This window comes from Heptranchias perlo, chromosome 16, assembly GCF_035084215.1.
Source record: "Heptranchias perlo isolate sHepPer1 chromosome 16, sHepPer1.hap1, whole genome shotgun sequence".
Classification (NCBI taxonomy): domain Eukaryota; kingdom Metazoa; phylum Chordata; class Chondrichthyes; order Hexanchiformes; family Hexanchidae; genus Heptranchias; species Heptranchias perlo.
In genome coordinates, this window is record NC_090340.1 from 8,894,895 (window position 1) to 8,913,952 (window position 19,058).

At 50.9% G+C, this 19,058-nt stretch overlaps 1 protein-coding gene across 1 annotated transcript in view; it reads left to right on the top strand.

Annotated features, from left to right (window-relative positions):
- Positions 1–16,072, top strand: part of slc38a7 (solute carrier family 38 member 7) — a 32,836-nt gene extending 16,764 nt beyond the window's left edge. The window contains exons 7-11 of the mRNA XM_067997621.1: positions 875–989; positions 6,577–6,724; positions 8,698–8,897; positions 10,775–10,829; positions 14,377–16,072. Of these exons, the coding sequence (XP_067853722.1) occupies positions 875–989; positions 6,577–6,724; positions 8,698–8,897; positions 10,775–10,829; positions 14,377–14,479 (621 nt within the window). The 3' untranslated portion in view covers positions 14,480–16,072. The remainder of the gene's footprint in view (positions 1–874; positions 990–6,576; positions 6,725–8,697; positions 8,898–10,774; positions 10,830–14,376) is intronic.
- The last annotated feature ends 2,986 nt before the right edge of the window (positions 16,073–19,058 follow it).

A 19,058-nucleotide genomic window follows, 5' to 3' on the forward strand; every position in this document is an offset into this window, starting at 1 on the left:
TTCCCCTTCCGCCCCCCCCGCGCTCTCCCCTTCGCCCCCCCCGCTCTCTCCCCTTCCGCCCCCCCCGCTCTCTCCCCTTCCGCCCCCCCCCCGCTCTCTCCCCTTCCGCCCCCCCCGCTCTCTCCCCTTCCGCCCCCCCCGCTCTCTCCCCTTCCGCCCCCCCCCGCTCTCTCCCCTTCCGCCCCCCCGCTCTCTCCCCTTCCGCCCCCCCCGCTCTCTCCCCTTCCGCCCCCCCCGCTCTCTCCCCTTCCGCCCCCCCCGCTCTCTCCCCTCCGCCCCCCCCCGCTCTCTCCCCTTCCGCCCCCCCCCGCTCTCTCCCTTCCGCCCCCCCCGCTCTCTCCCCTTCCGCCCCCCCCTCCCTTCCGCCCCCCCCGCTCTCTCCCCTTCCGCCCCCCCCCCGCTCTCGTCCCCCTTCCGCCCCCCCCCCGCTCTCGTCCCCTTCCGCCCCCCCCCGCTCTCTCCCCTTCCGCCCCCCCCCGCTCTCTCCCCTTCCGCCCCCCCCCGCTCTCTCCCCTTTCCGCCCCCCCCCCGCTCTCTCCCCTTCCGCCCCCCCCCGCTCTCTCCCCTTCCGCCCCCCCCCGCTCTCTCCCCCTTCCGCCCCCCCCCCGCTCTCTCCCCTTCCGCCCCCCCCCGCTCTCTCCCCTTCCGCCCCCCCCCGCTCTCTCCCCTTCCGCCCCCCCCCCGCTCTCTCCCCTTCCGCCCCCCCCCGCTCTCTCCCCTTCCGCCCCCCCCCCGCTCTCTCCCCTTCCGCCCCCCCCCCGCTCTCTCCCCTTCCGCCCCCCCCCCCGCTCTCTCCCCTTCCGCCCCCCCCCCCCCCCAGTTCTTGCCGTAGACTGGTCTCCCCTCACTCCTGTTTGTTCCCTGTTTTTCACAGTGCCATGTGAGCAGTGTTCCGGTGTTCAACAGCATGGAGAGGCCAGAGTTGCGGCGTTGGGCCTGGGTGGTGACAGCGGCAGTGGTGGTCTGCCTGTTCGTGTACACGGGGACAGGTACGGTACGACCTCCTCCTTCACCGTCCAGACTGGGTGAACAAATCTCGGGACCGCGGGCAGCGCTGAGGGTGTCTGCGCTGTGAGGGTGGGGATGGAATCTCTGCTACGATTGACATTTGACCACTGACCCTCTTTCCCCCCCCCCCCCCCCCCCCCAAACCACCCATGGGTGGTCTTTTCCCACTTCTCATCTGGGCAGCTAGAGGAGCAGTGACGAGGGGCTTCATGGGTCTAGAAAGGGCAAGGAAGGTTTGGGGAAAGTTGGTCAGGGCCTCTGACTGATGCAGATTGGAGTGAGCTGGTGAGGGAATGGGGGAACGTAAGATGGAGCTGGAGGGGGCGGGAGAGGGGGAGCTGGAGAGACCGGAAGGGACCAGCATGACTGAAGCTCCAGAGCAGCGCTGGTCGGCGAATTTCCATCGCTCACTTGCTGTGTGTGGAGAAAATGCCTCTTCTTGGGGTCACCTTAGGGTTGTGGTGTCAATCATTTGGATAAAGTTTTGATATTATCAGCTGTGCTATCTACAGGATCTGTGAATCACTGATGCAGGTATATTGGTGCCTAATGAAAAAATGAGGCTTGTCTAAGCTCTGCCTTAGTTAGGAGGTTAAAGGTCAAGCAGGTCAGATGCTGTCCTTTCACCTCTGGGACCTGGTTTCAAATCCAGTCCTTTGTGAAATGGGTTTGGTTGTTGTCTCAATTTCTAGTGGGCAATGGGATCCAATAGCAATTTATTTGGTCATCAGGATGCTGTAGAAAGTGTGGGAGAGGAGAAATCGCACTGGTGCAGTAGGGGGCGCTGTTGAGTCTAAGGCACATTGGCAGCGCAGTGTAGAGGGAGCTTTACTCTGTATCTAACCCTGTACCTGCCCTGGGAGTGTTTGATGGGACAGTGTAGAGGGAGCTTTACTCTGTGTCTAACCCTGTACCTGCCCTGGGAGTGTTTGATGGGACAGTGTAGAGGGAGCTTTACTCTGTATCTAACCCATGCTGTACCTGCCCTGGGAGTGTTTGATGGGACAGTGTAGAGGGAGCTTTACTCTGTATCTAACCCATGCTGTACCTGCCCTGGGAGTGTTTGATGGGACAGTGTAGAGGGAGCTTTACTCTGTATCTAACCCTGTACCTGCCCTGGGAGTGTTTGATGGGACAGTGTAGAGGGAGCTTTACTCTGTATCTAACCCTGTACCTGCCCTGGGAGTGTTTGATGGGACAGTGTAGAGTGAGCTTTACTCTGCATCTAACCCTGTACCTGCCCTGGGAATGTTTGATGGGACAGTGTAGAGGGAGCTTTACTCTGTATCTAACCCTGTACCTGCCCTGGGAGTGTTTGATGGGACAGTGCAGAGGGAGCTTTACTCTGTATCTAACCCTGTACCTGCCCTGGGAGTGTTTGATGGGACAGTGTAGAGTGAGCTTTACTCTGTATCTAACCCTGTACCTGCCCTGGGAGTGTTTGATGGGACAGTGTAGAGGGAGCTTTACTCTGTATCTAACCCTGTACCTGCCCTGGGAGTGTTTGATGGGACAGTGTAGAGGGAGCTTTACTCTGTATCTAACCCTGTACCTGCCCTGGGAGTGTTTGATGGGACAGTGTAGAGGGAGCTTTACTCTGTATCTAACCCTGTACCTGCCCTGGGAGTGTTTGATGGGACAGTGTAGAGGGAGCTTTACTCTGTATCTAACCCTGTACCTGCCCTGGGAGTGTTTGATGGGACAGTGTAGAGGGAGCTTTACTCTGTATCTAACCCTGTACCTGCCCTGGGAGTGTTTGATGGGACAGTGTAGAGGGAGCTTTACTCTGTATCTAACCCGTGCTGTACCTGCCCTGGGAGTGTTTGATGGGACAGTGTCGAGGGAGCTTTACTCTGTATCTAACCCATGCTGTACCTGCCCTGGGAGTGTTTGATGGGACAGTGTAGAGGGAGCTTTACTCTGTTTCTAACCCACCCTGTACCTGCCCTGGGAGTGTTTGATGGGACAGTGTAGAGGGAGCTTTACTCTGTATCTAACCCATGCTGTACCTGCCCTGGGAGTGTTTGATGGGACAGTGTAGAGGGAGCTTTACTCTGTATCTAACCCGTGCTGTACCTGCCCTGGGAATGTTTGATGGGACAGTGTAGAGGGAGCTTTACTCTGTATCTAACCCTGTACCTGCCCTGGGACTGTTTGATGGGACAGTGTAGAGGGAGCTTTACTCTGTATCTAACCCGTGCTGTACCTGCCCTGGGAGTGTTTGATGGGACAGTGTAGAGGGAGCTTTACTCTGTATCTAACCCGTGCTGTACCTGCCCTGGGAGTGTTTGATGGGACAGTGCAGAGGGAGCTTTACTCTGTATCTAACCCGTGCTGTACCTGCCCTGGGAGTGTTTGATGGGACAGTGTAGAGGGAGCTTTACTCTGTGTCTAACCTGTGCTGTACCTGCCCTGGGAGTGTTTGATGGGACAGTGTAGAGGGAGCTTTACTCTGTATCTAACCTGTGCTGTACCTGCCCTGGGAGTGTTTGATGGGACAGTGTAGAGGGAGCTTTACTCTGTATCTAACCCGTGCTGTACCTGCCCTGGGAGTGTTTGATGGGACAGTGTAGAGGCAGCTTTACTCTGTATCTAACCCGTGCTGTACCTGCCCTGGGAGTGTTTGATGGGACAGTGCAGAGGGAGCTTTACTCTGTGTCTAACCCGTGCTGTACCTGCCCTGGGAGTGTTTGATGGGACAGTGTAGAGGGAGCTTTACTCTGTGTCTAACCCGTGCTGTACCTGCCCTGGGAGTGTTTGATGGGACAGTGTAGAGGGAGCTTTACTCTGTATCTAACCCGTGCTGTACCTGCCCTGAGAGTGTTTGATGGGACAGTGTAGAGGGAGCTTTACTCTGTATCTAACCCATGCTGTACCTGCCCTGGGAGTGTTTGATGGGACAGTGTAGAGGGAGCTTTACTCTGTATCTAACCCATGCTGTACCTGCCCTGGGAGTGTTTGATGGGACAGTGTAGAGGGAGCTTTACTCTGTATCTAACCCATGCTGTACCTGCCCTGGGAGTGTTTGATGGGACAGTGTAGAGGGAGCTTTACTCTGTATCTAACCTGTGCTGTACCTGCCCTGGGAGTGTTTGATGGGACAGTGCAGAGGGAGCTTTACTCTGTATCTAACCCATGCTGTACCTGCCCTGAGAGTGTTTGATGGGACAGTGCAGAGGGAGCTTTACTCTGTATCTAACCCATGCTGTACCTGCCCTGGGAGTGTTTGATGGGACAATGTAGAGGGAGCTTTACTCTGTATCTAACCATGTACCTGCCCTGGGAGTGTTTGATGGGACAGTGTAGAGGGAGCTTTACTCTGTATCTAACCCTGTACCTGCCCTGGGAGTGTTTGATGGGACAGTGTAGAGGGAGCTTTACTCTGTATCTAACCCGTGCTGTACCTGCCCCGGGAGTGTTTGATGGGACAGTGTAGAGGGAGCTTTACTCTGTATCGAACCCGTGCTGTACCTGCCCTGGGAGTGTTTGATGGGACAGTGTAGAGGGAGCTTTACTCTGTATCTAACCCGTGCTGTACCTGCCCTGGGAATGTTTGATGGGACAGTGTAGAGGGAGCTTTACTCTGTATCTAACCCTGTACCTGCCCTGGGACTGTTTGATGGGACAGTGTAGAGGGAGCTTTACTCTGTGTCTAACCTGTGCTGTACCTGCCCTGGGAGTGTTTGATGGGACAGTGTAGAGGGAGCTTTACTCTGTATCTAACCTGTGCTGTACCTGCCCTGGGAGTGTTTGATGGGACAGTGTAGAGGGAGCTTTACTCTGTATCTAACCCGTGCTGTACCTGCCCTGGGAGTGTTTGATGGGACAGTGTAGAGGCAGCTTTACTCTGTATCTAACCCGTGCTGTTCCTGCCCTGGGACTGTTTGATGGGACAGTGTAGAGGGAGCTTTACTCTGTGTCTAACCCGTGCTGTACCTGCCCTGGGAGTGTTTGATGGGACAGTGTAGAGGGAGCTTTACTCTGTGTCTAACCCGTGCTGTACCTGCCCTGGGAGTGTTTGATGGGACAGTGTAGAGGGAGCTTTACTCTGTATCTAACCCGTGCTGTACCTGCCCTGGGAGTGTTTGATGGGACAGTGTAGAGGGAGCTTTACTCTGTGTCTCACCCGTGCTGTACCTGCCCTGGGAGTGTTTGATGGGACAGTGTGGAGGGAGCTTTACTCTATATCTAACCCGTGCTGTACCTGCCCTGGGAGTGTTTGATGGCACAGTGTAGAGGGAGCTTTACTCTGAATCTAACCCGTGCTGTACCTGCCCTGGGAGTGTTTGATGGCACAGTGTAGAGGGAGCTTTACTCTGTATCTAACCCGTGCTGTACCTGCCCTGGGAGTGTTTGATGGGACAGTGTAGAGGGAGCTTCACTCTGTATCTAACCCATGCTGTACCTGCCCTGGGAGTGTTTGATGGGACAGTGTAGAGGGAGCTTTACTCTGTATCTAACCCGTGCTGTACCCGCCCTGGGAGTGTTTGATGGGACAGTGTAGAGGGAGCTTTACTCTGTATCTAACCCGTGCTGTACCTGCCCTGGGAGTGTTTGATGGGACAGTGTAGAGGGAGCTTTACTCTGTATCTAACCCGTGCTGTACCCGCCCTGGGAGTGTTTGATGGGACAGTGCAGAGGGAGCTTTACTCTGTATCTAACCCGTGCTGTACCTGCCCTGGGAGTGTTTGATGGGACAGTGTTGAGGGAGCTTTACTCTGTATCTAACCCGTGCAGTACCCGCCCTGAGAGTGTTTGATGGGACAGTGTAGAGGGAGCTTTACTCTGTATCTAACCCGTGCTGTACCTGCCCTGGGAGTGTTTGATGGGACAGTGTAGAGGGAGCTTTACTCTGTATCTAACCCACCCTGTACCTGCCCTGGGAGTGTTTGATGGGACAGTGTAGAGGGAGCTTTACTCTGTATCTAACCCGTGCTGTACCTGCCCTGGGAGTGTTTGATGGGACAGTGCAGAGTGAGCTTTACTGTGTATCTAACCCGTGCTGTACCTGCCCTGGGAGTGTTTGATGGGACAGTGTAGAGGGAGCTTTACTCTGTATCTAACCCGTGCAGTACCCGCCCTGGGAGTGTTTGATGGGACAGTGTAGAGGGAGCTTTACTCTGTATCTAACCCGTGCAGTACCCGCCCTGGGAGTGTTTGATGGGACAGTGTAGAGGGAGCTTTACTCTGTATCTAACCCGTGCTGTACCTGCCCTGGGAGTGTTTGATGGGACAGTGTAGAGGGAGTTTTACTCTGTATCTAACCCGTGCTGTACCTGCCCTGTGAGTGTTTGATGGGACGGTGTAGAGGGAGTTTTACTCTGTATCTAACCCGTGCTGTACCTACCCTAGGGCACAGTGGGCGGGTGAATGATAAACAAGTAAAACTCTTGTTCCGTTCCCATCGTTGACTGGGTCCCTCTGATCATGTGTTTCTTTATTGAAGTGCCTGTCAATCTGTGATTAGTGCAGGATGTCTGAATCTGACTCGAGGGGCTCGATGTACTTGGGGCCCGAGTGCTGTGGGCCTCACAGCTGTATGTTTTCTGATGGAATGTCTCTCTCCAGGAGTCTGCGGTTTCCTGACATTTGGCTCCAGTGTGAATGTTGACGTGCTCCTGTCCTACCCGTCAACCGATATCTCCGTCACCATTGCCCGAGCCTCCATCATCCTCTGTGTGCTCACTTCCTATCCCATCCTTCACTTCTGCGGCAGGTAAGGCTGCGGGGGGGGGCCCAGACGGGAGGGGGGGCCCAGAGCAAAGGGCCGCTCTCCCCTCCTGGTCCGGAGGGATCTTGCGCTGCCCACTATCTGGATGTTTAACTGCTCACTCCTGAAACCAGAGTCAGGAACAGGAGGTGGCCATTCAGCCCCTCGAGCCTATTCCCCTATTCAATTGGATCATGCTTCATCTGTATCTTAACTCCATGGTTCTGTAACCCTTAACACCCTTACCCAACAAAATCTATCAATCTCAGTTCTGAAATTTCCAATTGACCCCCAGCCTCAGCAGCTTTTTAGGGGAGAGAGTTCCAGATTCCCACTCCCCTTTGTGTGAAGAAGTGCTTCCTGACATCACCCCTGAATGGCCTAGTTCTAATGTTTAAGGTTATGCCCTCTTGTTCTGGACTCTCCCACCAGAGGAATTAGTTTCTCTCTATCTAACCTATCAACTCCTTTAATCATCTTAAACATCTCAATGAGGATGAAAGGGAGACCTCATTACAGAACCCCCCCCCTTCAGTAAATGCATCAGCCGTCACTCTGAGCTGTACTGAACAGGAGGCTCCCACATTTGAATCCCGTTCAATGCTGAGCAGCGATGTGTACCATGGGTCAGAGCGCCCGGGGACTAATACGAAAGGTGCAGGTTCGGCAATCTGGGGAGGGCAGGAGTCGGCTGCAATTTCCCCCTTCCCTCCCCCACCCCCCACCCCAACAGTCTAATAACTGGAGCGGGGCAGGGGGGCTGTGTGCCTGATCCCTGGTGTAATGGGGTATATGTGCTTAGTGCACCCTATATCTTATTAAATGTATGTCGGCAGGTTTCCGTTACTTCTGTGGTTATTTTTTATTGATTTTAAAATTTCACACTTAAATACCCTAACTTTATCCCCCCCCCTCAAAATCAGGTGCCCTGTCGGGGGTTGGGTGGGCCTGTGCCAGGCTTATGCAACCTGTCATCACAATTTAACCCTTTAAACCCTGTTATATGAATATACGCAATAGATGGACAGGAGAAGACCAGCTGGTCCATCAAGCCTGCCCCACATGCGAGATGGCTGGAGCCTCACGACTGGACGCTTCCTGCACCCTACTCCCCGCCGCCATTTAAACTCCTGGGTGAGGCAAAAAAACTGTACCTGTGTCGTCCTGGTGAATCTGCACTGCACCCTCTCCATATCCTTCCTGAGGAGCGGTGCCCAGAACGGAACACAGTCTCCAGATGCGATGTGACCAAGGCTCTGTACAACTGAAGCATCTCTTCCTCCCCTTTGTATTCCAGTCCACTTGAGATAATGGCCAATATTCCATTAGCCTTTTTGATTACTTTTTGTACCTGTGCACTAGCTTTTAATGATTTGTGTACATGGACACATAAATCTCACTGTGCCTCCACAGTTCATAGTCTCTCAAGATTTAGGAAATACTTTGATTTATTTTTCTTCGATCCACAGTGGATGACCTCACACTTGCCCACATTTGTCCATCTGCCACAGTTTTACCCACACGCTTAATCTGTCTGTGTCCCTTTGTAACTTCCTGCTCCCCTCTACGCAACTTACTCTGCCTCCTAACTTAGTGTCATCTGTAAACTTGGATATTCAACTCTTCTCTCTCATGCACACATCTCTCTCACACACACACACACACACACACACACACACACACACACACCGCGTGCGCACACAATTTATCTGATGTGGAGAGTACCTGAGGAGAAGGCGTGGTTCATGTTATAATGGACGGTTGTGTGCAGTCCCTGATGTGGGGGGGAGGGGGGAGGACGAGGACCGTCGCTCTCTGGGCTCCACACACCAAGCATTGCCATGTGGGAAGACAGTCAGGACTGTGCCCCAGCAAGGAGTTGCCACCTTCAGAAAGGGGGACGCTAAAGATTGGTTGGGGGGATGGGGGCGCTCGCTCGCTCTCTCTCTCTCACCATGCCTGTTGTTTCTTCAATCCAGGGCGGTGATTGAGGGTCTGTGGCTCCGTTTGAAAGGCGAGGCGCTGGAGGTGGACGTGGTGCGCGAGAGAAGGCGCCGGGTGCTGCAGACGGTGATCTGGTTCTTGTTGACGCTGGTCTTGGCGATCTTCATCCCAGACATCGAGAAAGTGATCTCTCTGATTGGAGGCCTGGCTGCCACCTTCATTTTTGTATTCCCAGGTACAGGACTCGAGGGGAGGGGGGTAATGCCTGAATCTCGTCCATTACCGTCATATCGGTGGCTGAAGGCCACACCTGGTGCGGCGCGGAGCCCAGCAGAGCTGGAAGGCCCCGAGTTGAGTTCCCCTTGTCTGACTCCACTGAGATAGTTGTAGGAGCTACAGCTGGTTCTGGGCTGGGGAGGAAGTGGGGGGGAAATCAGCCAGCGTTCCTGCTCCAGGCAACTATCCCAGGGGCCCTCAGCTGGAACGTACACTTGTGTGGGCATCAGGTGGGAACGACTTGGGTGTGTTGCCTCCCACAGTCGATTATCCTGCTGGCGCTTGTCATCTAGGCTCACACATGAAGAACGGCCACTTGGGCAAGCCACAGGATGGGGTGGGGGAGGGGGGCTGCTGGTTCTGTACCCAGCGGGAGGGCGGGAGGGAGGGAGGGAGGGTGGGTGGGTCGGTCGGTGGGTGAACCAGGACCTGTACCTTTGCTGTATTTGGAAGTGGTGAACCGGATGCATGTGGGCCTCTGATTGGGGGGGTGTGGGGGGGCCTCGTGACCGGGGGGAGTGGTGGGGGGTGGAGAGGCCTCTGAGCCAGCCATTACGGGGGAAGCTATCACGGGCGTACCTTGCTCCTCCTGATGTACTGTCGAAGACGCAGCCCCTGAATAGTGGGCTGCCCCAACGCTAGATTTAAGTGGGACTGTGTAAGGGGCAGCTGTGATTCTCTTTCTTTTTCTCTTGCTCCCACTCCCACTACAGTCGATGGTGTGGTGCTGTCCTCGACCCCAGGATTTCCTAATGTGGGGGGGGGGGGGGGTGGCGGGAGCTTGCCCCCAGGGAGGGCACGAATCTGAGCAAATTACCCAGGGGGTGCAGCTCTTGGTCAGGTTGTATTGATGAATTGCTGGTTCTGCTCTGGTGCAGGGAGACCAGGAAAAAGCTGAATGGAGAAAACCTATTCGAAGTGGCTTTAAGCAGAGGCCCCATCTGCCCTCAGGTGGAGGTAAAGATCCCACAGCATTGTTCTGAAGAAAAGCAGGGGAGTTCTCCACTGTATCCTGGCCAATATTTATCCCTCAACCAATATCACCAAAAACAGATCATCTGGTCATTTATCTCATTTGTGTTTGTGGGATCTTGCTGTGCACATATTGGTCACCGCGTGTCTCTACATTACAACAGTGACTACACTTCGAAGGTTCTTCATCGGCTGTAAAGCGCTTTGGGACATCCTGAGGTCATGAAAAGCACTGTATAAATTCAGAAGAGATTTACTGGAATGGTACCAGGGATGAGGGACTTCAGTTATGTGGAGAGACCGGAGAAGTTAGGATTGTTCTCCTTAAAGCAGAGAGGTTAAGAGGAGATTTAATAGAGGTATTCAAAATCATGAGGGGTTTTGAAGAGTAAATAAGGAGAAAGTGTTTCCAGTGGGATGAGGGTCGGTAACCAGAGGGCACAGATTTAAGATAACTGGCAAAAGAACCAGAGGGGAGATGAGGAGAATTTTTTTTACGCAGCGAGTTGTTATGATCTGGAATGCGCTGCCTGAAAGGGTGGTGGAAACAGATTCAATAGTAACTTTCAAAAGGGAATTGGACAAATACTTGGAGGGGAAATAATTGCAGAGTTATGAGGAAAGAAGAAGGGAGTGGGACTAATTGGTTAGCTCTTTCAAAGATTGTAAACAATTTTACAACACCAAGTTATAGTCCAGCAATTTTATTTTAAATTCACAAGCTTTCGGAGGCTTCCTCCTTCGTCAGGTGAACGATGTGAAAATGAGCCAGCACAGGCACGATGGGCCGAACGGCCAGCCTCCAGTGCTGTAAGATTCTAGATTCTGTAAGTTCTCGTTAATGTTGTGTTCTTTTGTATTTAGGCCTTTGTCTCATCGAAGCAAAGCTCTTGGAGATCCAGCACGTCGGGTCTGCCAGGTAAACACTGACGGGAACTTTACACCCTGGGCATTGAATCCTTTGACCTCGGCTGAATTCCATTCTTTGTGTTGGAGCTGTGGATGAACAGAATGAGTGGGTTTTGCAATACTGCAGTGTCATTTCCTGGAGAGTGTGCTGACTGGGGGAGGGGCTATTGGGATAGTTGGACACTGACTGGGAGAGGGGGTCTGATACCTGTTGCGTGGTGAAATCAGAGGAGCAGGGCTTGGCTGGGTACTCTGAGTGTTCGGTCCATCACATGAATACAGAAGGAATTGATGGGGATGGGGGAGAGAAATCCAAATGTTGAATATCTCCACTCCTGTTTTTTTGTTCTTCCCTCTCTCCCCAGATTATTTCCCCGTCATCAGCCTGTGTCTGAGCCCTGCTGCATTTCATAGACTTTACGGTGGATAAATGCTGTTTTTTTTCCCCCCGTTCTCTGGGTGTGGTCATTATTGGCAGCGTTGTGTGTTTCATATGCAGCTTCTGTATTACTGAGCCACATTGCGTGTCATGTGGGTGAAGGAGGTACCCTTGGAGCAGAGATGTGGATATCAGCCCCAAGTGTTCCGCTCATGGCCACCACTTTCCAGTAGCAAGTGAGCAAGTGCCATGTTTTTTTTATTCGTTCATGGGATGTGGGCGTCGCTGGCAAGGCCAGCATTTATTGCCCATCCCTATTTGCCCTCGAGAAGGTGGTGGTGAGCCGCCGCCTTGAACCGCTGCAGTCCGTGTGGTGAAGGTTCTCCCACAGTTCTGTTAGGAAGGGAGTTCCAGGATTTTGACCCAGTGACGATGAAGGAACGGCGATATATTTCCAAGTCGGGATGGTGTGTGACTTAAAAGGGAATGTGCAGGTGATATCGTTCCCATGCGCCTGCTGCCCTCGTCCTTCTAGGTGGTAGAGGTCGTGGGTTTGGGAGGTGCTGTTGAAGAAGCCTTGGTGAGTTGCTGCAGTGCGTCTTGTAGATTGTACACACTGCAGCCACGGTGCGCCGGTGTTGGAGAGAGTGAATAAGGTGGTGGATGGGGTGCCAATCAAACAGGCTGCTTTGTCCTGGATGGTGTCGAGCTTCTTCAGTGTTGGAGTTGCACTTGTCCAGGCAAGTGGAGAGTATTCCATCACACTCCTGACTTGTGCCTTGTAGATGGTGGAAAGGCTTTGGGGAGTCAGGAGGTGAGTCACTCGCCGCAGAATACCCAGCCTCTGACCTGCTCTTGTAGCCACAGTATTTATGTGGTTGGTCCAGTTGAGTTTCTGGTCAGTGGTGACCCCCAGGATGTTGATGGGGGATTTAGAATCATAGAAAGGTTACAGCGCGAAAGGAGGTCATTTGGCCCATCGAGTCCACGCCGGCTCTGTGTAAGAGCAATCCAGCTAGTCCCACTCCCCCGCCCTATCCCTATAGCTCTACAATTTTTTTACTTTCAAGTACTTATCCAGTTCCCTTTTGAAGGCTATGATTTCAATCTGCCTGCATCACCCCTTCGGGCAGTACATTTCAGATCCTAATCACTCGCTGTGTTTTTAAAAAAAAGGTTTTTCCTCATGTCACCTTTGGTTCTTTTGCCATTCACCTTAAATCTATGTCCTCTGGTTCTTGACCATTCCGCCAATGGGAACAGTTTCTCTCTATCTACTCTGTCTAGACCCTTCATGATTTTGAATACCTCTATCAAATCTCCTCGCAACCTTCTCTGTTCCAAGGAGAACAACCCCAGCTTCTCCAGTCTATCCATGTAACTAAAGTCCCTCATCCCTGGAACCATTCTAGTAAATCTCTTCTGCACCCTCTCTAAGGCTTTCAAATCTTTCCTAAAGTGCGGTGCCCAGAACTGGACACAATACTCCAGTTCTGGCGGAACCAGTGTTTTATAAAGGTTCATCATGACTTCCATCCATACTTTTGTACTCTATGCTTCTATTTATAAAGCCCAGGATCTCGTATGCTTTTTTAACTGCTTTCTCAACCTGCCCTGCCACCTTCAACGATTTGTGCACATATACCTCCAGATCTCTCTGTTCCTGTACCCCTTTTAGAAGTGTGCCCTCTAGTTTATATTGCCTCTCCTCGCTCTGCCTACCGAAATGTATCACTTTGCATTTTTCGGCAATAAATTTCATCTGCCACATGTCCGCCCATGCCACCAACCTGTCTATATCCTCTTGAAGTCTATCACTATCCTCCTCACTGTTTACTACACTTCCAAGTTTTGTGTCATCTGCAAATTTTGAAATTGTGCCCAATACACTCAAGTCCAAGTCATTAATATATATCAAGAAAAGCAGTGGTCCCAGCACCGACCCCTGGGGAACACCACTGTACACCTCCCTCCAGTCCGAAAAACAACCGGTCACCACTACTCTGTTTCCTGTCATTTAGCCAATTCTGTATCCATTCTTGATGATAAGCCTACCGTGCGGCACTTTATAAAGCACCTTTGAAAGTCCATATACACCAAACTAACTGCACTGCCCTTATCTACCCTCTCTGTTACCTCACCAAAAAACTCTATCAGGTTAGTTAAACACGATTTGCCTTTAACAAATCCGTGCTGGCTTTCCCTAATCAATCCACACTCATCCAAGTGACTGTTAATTCTGTCCTGGATTATTGTTTCTAAAAGTTTCCCCACCACCGAGGTTAAACTGACTGGCCTGTAGTTGCTGGGTTTCACCTTACACCCTTTTTTGAACAAGGGTGGAACATTTGCAATTTTCCAGTCCTCTGGCACCATCCCTGTATATAAGGATGTTTGGAAGATTATGGCCAGTACTTCTGCAATTTCCACCCTTACTTCCCTCAGCAACCTTGGAAGCATCCCATCTGGACCGGGTGACTTATCTACTTCAAGTACAGCCAGCCTTTCTAGTACCTCTTTATCAATTTTTAGCCCATCCATTATCTCAACTATATCTTCCTTTTGATGAGACTTTGGCAGCATCTTCCTTGGTAAAGACTGATGCTGAGTACTCATTTAGTCCCACGTCAATGCCCTCTGCCTCCATGCATAGATCCTCTTTATGGTCCCTAATCGGCCCCACCTCTCCTCTCACTACCCATTCACTATTTACATGCCTGTAGAAGACTTTTGGATTCCCTTTTATGTTGGCCGCCAGTCTATTCTCATACTCTTCGCCCCTCTTCTTTTCCTTTTTCGCTTCCATTTGACGAAGGTTTTGCCATTGAATGTCAAGGGGAGGTGGTTAGACTCTCTCTTGTTGGAGGTGGTCATTGCCTGGCACTTGTGTGATTTGAATGTTAATTGCCACTTATCAGCCCAAGCCTGGATGTTGTCCAGGTCTTGCTGCATGCGGGCACGGACTGCTTTATCTGAGGAATTGCTGCTCCTATCAGATGTGCTCTGGAGAGAGTGCTGCATCTGTCACAGGGTGGGATATATCAGGGAGTTTCAATGGGTAACTCCTTTCATTACTTCGTCTCCTTGATCTCTTCCTACCTTGTGTCCTGTTCTGGTTTCCTTGTGTCTGGATGAGTTTGTTTGTTCTCTAATGGGATTTCTCTCTCTCTCCCTCCAGCTGGTGGGCCTTAGTGCTGTGCGGGATCTTCATGGTGTGTATGGGAGCTTTCATCTTTGGCCAGAGCACGGTGAGCTCCATCTACCGGGACCGACGTAACTGACCGCCAGATCCTCCAGGCACCATTCCCCCTCCGATGTTTTGCACAGTAGGCTGGAGGCCAATTGACCCAGTCTAAAGGGAACTGAACTACGCCGTCAGTACAATGTTTACAGAGACCCTGCCTGCCCTGTGAGCTGAGGCACAACTCGAACGGTCTCTGCTGCGGGACGATTGGGTTCTGCGATAACCGATCTCCCTTGCAAGAGAATTTTGGTGCTCTTGGTTTTTCCTGCTCTGAGTTCCACAGTTCTGATGATTCTGGCACCTCCTCTAGCACGTGTTGTTTTGTCACGGTTTTCTCTTGAGTTCCTCCAAAGCCCCTTTTTCTCACACTCTCTCACCATCTCACTCATTCTGTCTAGCTATGTAGCTAACCATCCTTTTCAGCACTTGAACACACCACCATCTGATGGAGAAATCGGGCGATGGGAATTCGTTCGTTTTCCCAGGAAGGGATTTATTTTTGACCCTTCAACCTCACAGATTCCTATCTCGATATTTCAGATTTCCGTATGTCTTTCTGCCCCACCAGGTGAGTCACCCTGCGTGATTTGGGCTTTTAGTTCAGGGTCGAGTTGGAACAGGCGGGTTCCTGGTCGCTTTATTTAAGCTTGCGGTCGGACTGAGATCTTTATCAATGTCCAGTCACTGCCTTGCACTCCAGCATTGCCGTGTTAAGATTATGTGGAGTGTGATGATGACGATTGGTATCGCTGGGCGAACGATGAATATTTGAAAGGTTTCTGGAACGACTGCTCTTTATGGTGCGATTTTTTTTTTTAATATAAGGGTTTGTGTCTAACTATGTGGCCATTCTTGCATCACTAAAACTGTGCACTTGATAATGCAACCCAGTTATCAGTAAAACACTAAACACATTAACTCCCCTCCCTCCACACCCTCTCCCTCCCTGAGCCCCCTCACTAATCCTGCTCTCGCTGACCCAGGTGCTCTGAAGTTTGTGGTATTTGTAAGATTAGTGTGTGTGTGTGTGTGTGTGTATTAACACTGACCTGTCCGTTGACTTATTCAGTGATCGACCAGCTATCGATCTCCTTGTGCAACTTGTTGCCGTTTTGGGCAGTAGCCGAGGTTCTAATGTAACGCAGGCTCTTCAGAGGGGATTCCCCCCTCGAACAGGTGGTGCATCTGCTGTCCAGCTCATCCTGTTAACACCCCAGTGCCCTGAACTGTAATGTTCAGTAAAACTTCCCCAGCTCCTCGCCTCCAGTTACCTGGGGTGGGTCTTCGGGGACCCAGTGCAGTGTGTCATGGGAAGGGAGGGCATGTTTAAATGGTTGTTGGAGGAAAGAGGTGTTAACTCTGGGCCACAGAGCATCCGTTGATTTAACGTCAGTGCGACGGGGCAGAATCGGGCAGCTTGCAAACCGCAGATGACTAGTTTTGGTGACCAGTTGGAACCTGGCCTTGAAGTTTTCACTGAAGTGCTGCTTTCTGAGACCTGTCCTCTGAGAAACACCAAGTCCCAGTCAGGCTGCCTGTGTTTGCAGCCACTGTGGGACTGTTTGAAAATGAAAATCACTGCTGCTGTTTAACGTTTCTCAACTTTTAATAAAATTTCCATTTTTCGGTAGATACTGTTTTTAATTGAAAAGAAAACCCCACCCAAGGGAATATTTGCTTACGGTGCAGTGGTATGTGCATTGTCTGGACTACAAGTTAGTCACACCAGCCAGAAGGGCCCCCAGTCTGTACGGAGTTTAGCAATCGCAGCTTCGGGGTGGGGGGGTGGTGGTGCGGGAGATAGGAGTACTTTAGCTCCACGGCCAATGGCCTCACCCCCTGCACCCCCCCCCACCCAAATCTTGGTAACCTCCTACAACCGGGTAAATTGGAATCAAAGACTGACGGGCAAAACTGTAATCGGACAGTGGACGGCCTTTAAGGGGGAGATGGTTCGGATACAGTCTAGGTACATTCCCACGAGGGAGAGAGGTAGGGCAACTAAAGCCAGAGCTCCCTGGATGATGAAAGAGATAGAGAGTAAAATGAAGTAGAAAAAGGGGATGTATAACAGATGTCAGGTTGATAATACAAGTGAGAACCAGGCTGAATATAGAAAGTTGAAGGGAAGTGAAAAAGGAAATGAGGGGAAGTGAAAAAGGAAATGAGGGGCAAAGAGGGAGTATGAGAATAGACTGGTGGCTAACGTAAAAGGGAATCCAAAAGTCTTCTATAGGCATGTAAACTGTAAACGGGTAGTTAGAGGAGGAGTGAGACTGATTAGGGACCAAAAAGGAGATCTACGAATGGAGGCAGAGGGCATGGCTGAGTACAAATGAGTACTTTGCATCTGTCTTTACCAAGGAAGAAGATATTGCCAGAGTCTCAGTAAAGGAGGAGGTAGCTCAGATACTGGATGAGCTAAAAATTGATAGAGGTACTCAAAAGGCTGGCTGTACTTAAAGTAGATAAGTCACCAGGTCCGAATGGGATGTATCCTAGACTATAGGCCAGTCGGTTTAACCTCTTTCCGAGGGGAAACTTTTAGAAATGATAATCTGGGACATAATTAACAGTCATTTGGACAAGTGTGGATTAATTAAGGAAAGCCAGCATGGATTTGCTAAAGGCAAATCAAGTTTAACTAACCTGATAGTTTTTTGATGAGGGCAATGCAGTTGATGTGAAAGCCACGATAGAATCTGCCTCCACCACTCTTTCAGGCACCACGTTCCAGATCCTAACCACTTGCTGTGGGAAAAAGTTTTTCCTCATATCGCCTTTGGTTCTTTTGCCAATCACCTTAAATTTGTGTTCTCTGGTTCTCGACCCGACTGCCAATGGGAAGAGTTTCTCTCTATCTACTCTGTCCAGACCCTTCATGATTTTGTACACCTCTATCAAATCTCCTCACAACCTACTCTGCTCCAAGGAGAACAACCCCAGCTTCTCCAGTCTATGCACGTAACTGAAGTCCCTCATCCCTGGAACCATTCTAGTAAATCTTTTCTGCACCCTCTCTAAGGCCTTCACATTCTTCCTAAAGTGCGGTGCCCAGAACTGGACACAATACTCCAGTTGTGACCGAACCAGTGTTTTATAAAGGTGGTTCATAATCTCCTTGCTTTTGTACTCTATGCCTCTATTTATAAAACCAGAATCCCATATGCTTTTTTAACCACTTTCTCAACCTGTCCTGCCACCTTCAGCGACCTGTGCACATATACCCCAGATCTCTCTGTTCCTGCGCCCCCTTTAGAACTGTACTCTTCAGTTTATATTGCTTTTCCTCATTCCTCCTACCACATATCTGTGTTAAATTTCATCTGCCATGTGTCTGCCCATTCCACCAGCCTGTCTGTCCTCTTGAAGTCTATCACTATGTACCTCACTGTTCACTACACTTCCAAGTTTTGTCGTCTGCAAATTTTGAAATTGTGCCCTGTACTCCCAAGTCCAAGTCATTAATATATATCAAGAAAAGCAGTGGTCCCAGCACTGACCCCTGGGGAACACCACTGTACACCCTTTTTTGAACAAGGGTGTAACATTTGCAATTCTCCAGTCCTCTTGCACCACCCCCATATCTAAGGATGTTTGGAAGATTATGGCCAGCACCTCTGCAGTTTCCACCCTTACTTCCCTCAGCAATCTAGGATGCATCCCATCTGGACCGGGTGACTTATCTACTTTAAGTACAGCCAGCCTTTCTATTACCTCTTCTTTATCAATTTTTAGCCCATCCAGTATCTCAACTACCTTTTTTACTGCGACTTTGGCAGCATCTTCTTCCTTGGTAAAGACAGATGCAAAGTACTCATATAGTACCCCAGCCATGCCCTCTGCCTCCATGAGTAGATCTCCTTATTGGTCCCTAATCAGTCCCACCCCTCCTCTTACTACCCGTTGACTATTTATATGCCTATAGGAGACTTTTGGGAAAGTGGAGTTGTGATAGATAAGCCATGATCTTATTGAATGGCTGGAGGGGAGGTTTGGCATTCTCCTTCTAATTCTTACGTTCCTGATCGCTAGCCAGTGACCCCTTGCTGAAAGGGTTACTTGGCAGTGCACAATCTAGGCCGAGACCATCCTTTGGATGTGGCCTTAAACCGAGGCCTCGTCTGCCTCTCCCAGGCGGATGCTGAAGATCCCGTAGCACTACTGGAAGAGCAGAGGGTTCTCCAGATGTCCTGGGTAACATTCCTCAACCACCAAACACTGGTTAACTGGTCAGTCGTTGCTGTTTGAGGGACCTAGCTGTGTGCAAAATAGTTGCCACGTTACCCTAAATTAAGTCACTGCAGTTCAGAGTAACTCATTGTATATGAAGCACTTAATGAAGGTGTTGTATGAAAGTGTGTGCCTGACTGAGGGAGTTTGCCAGAGGGGAGAATGTTCAAAGGGAGGGAAGTACCTGAAAATTTGAATATAATCTCTCTCTCAGCAGTGAACACACTGGAATGCTCAAAGGATAAGTTTAGGTAACTTTTTCCCCTTTCCCCCTCGAGGTAGTGCCTCTTGCTGAGGGTACAGATTCATGGCCTCTGACTGCCCTCATTACCTCACCTCCTGAGTGTTGGCAAGATATTTGACTGTGGAAGGCTGCAACGGTG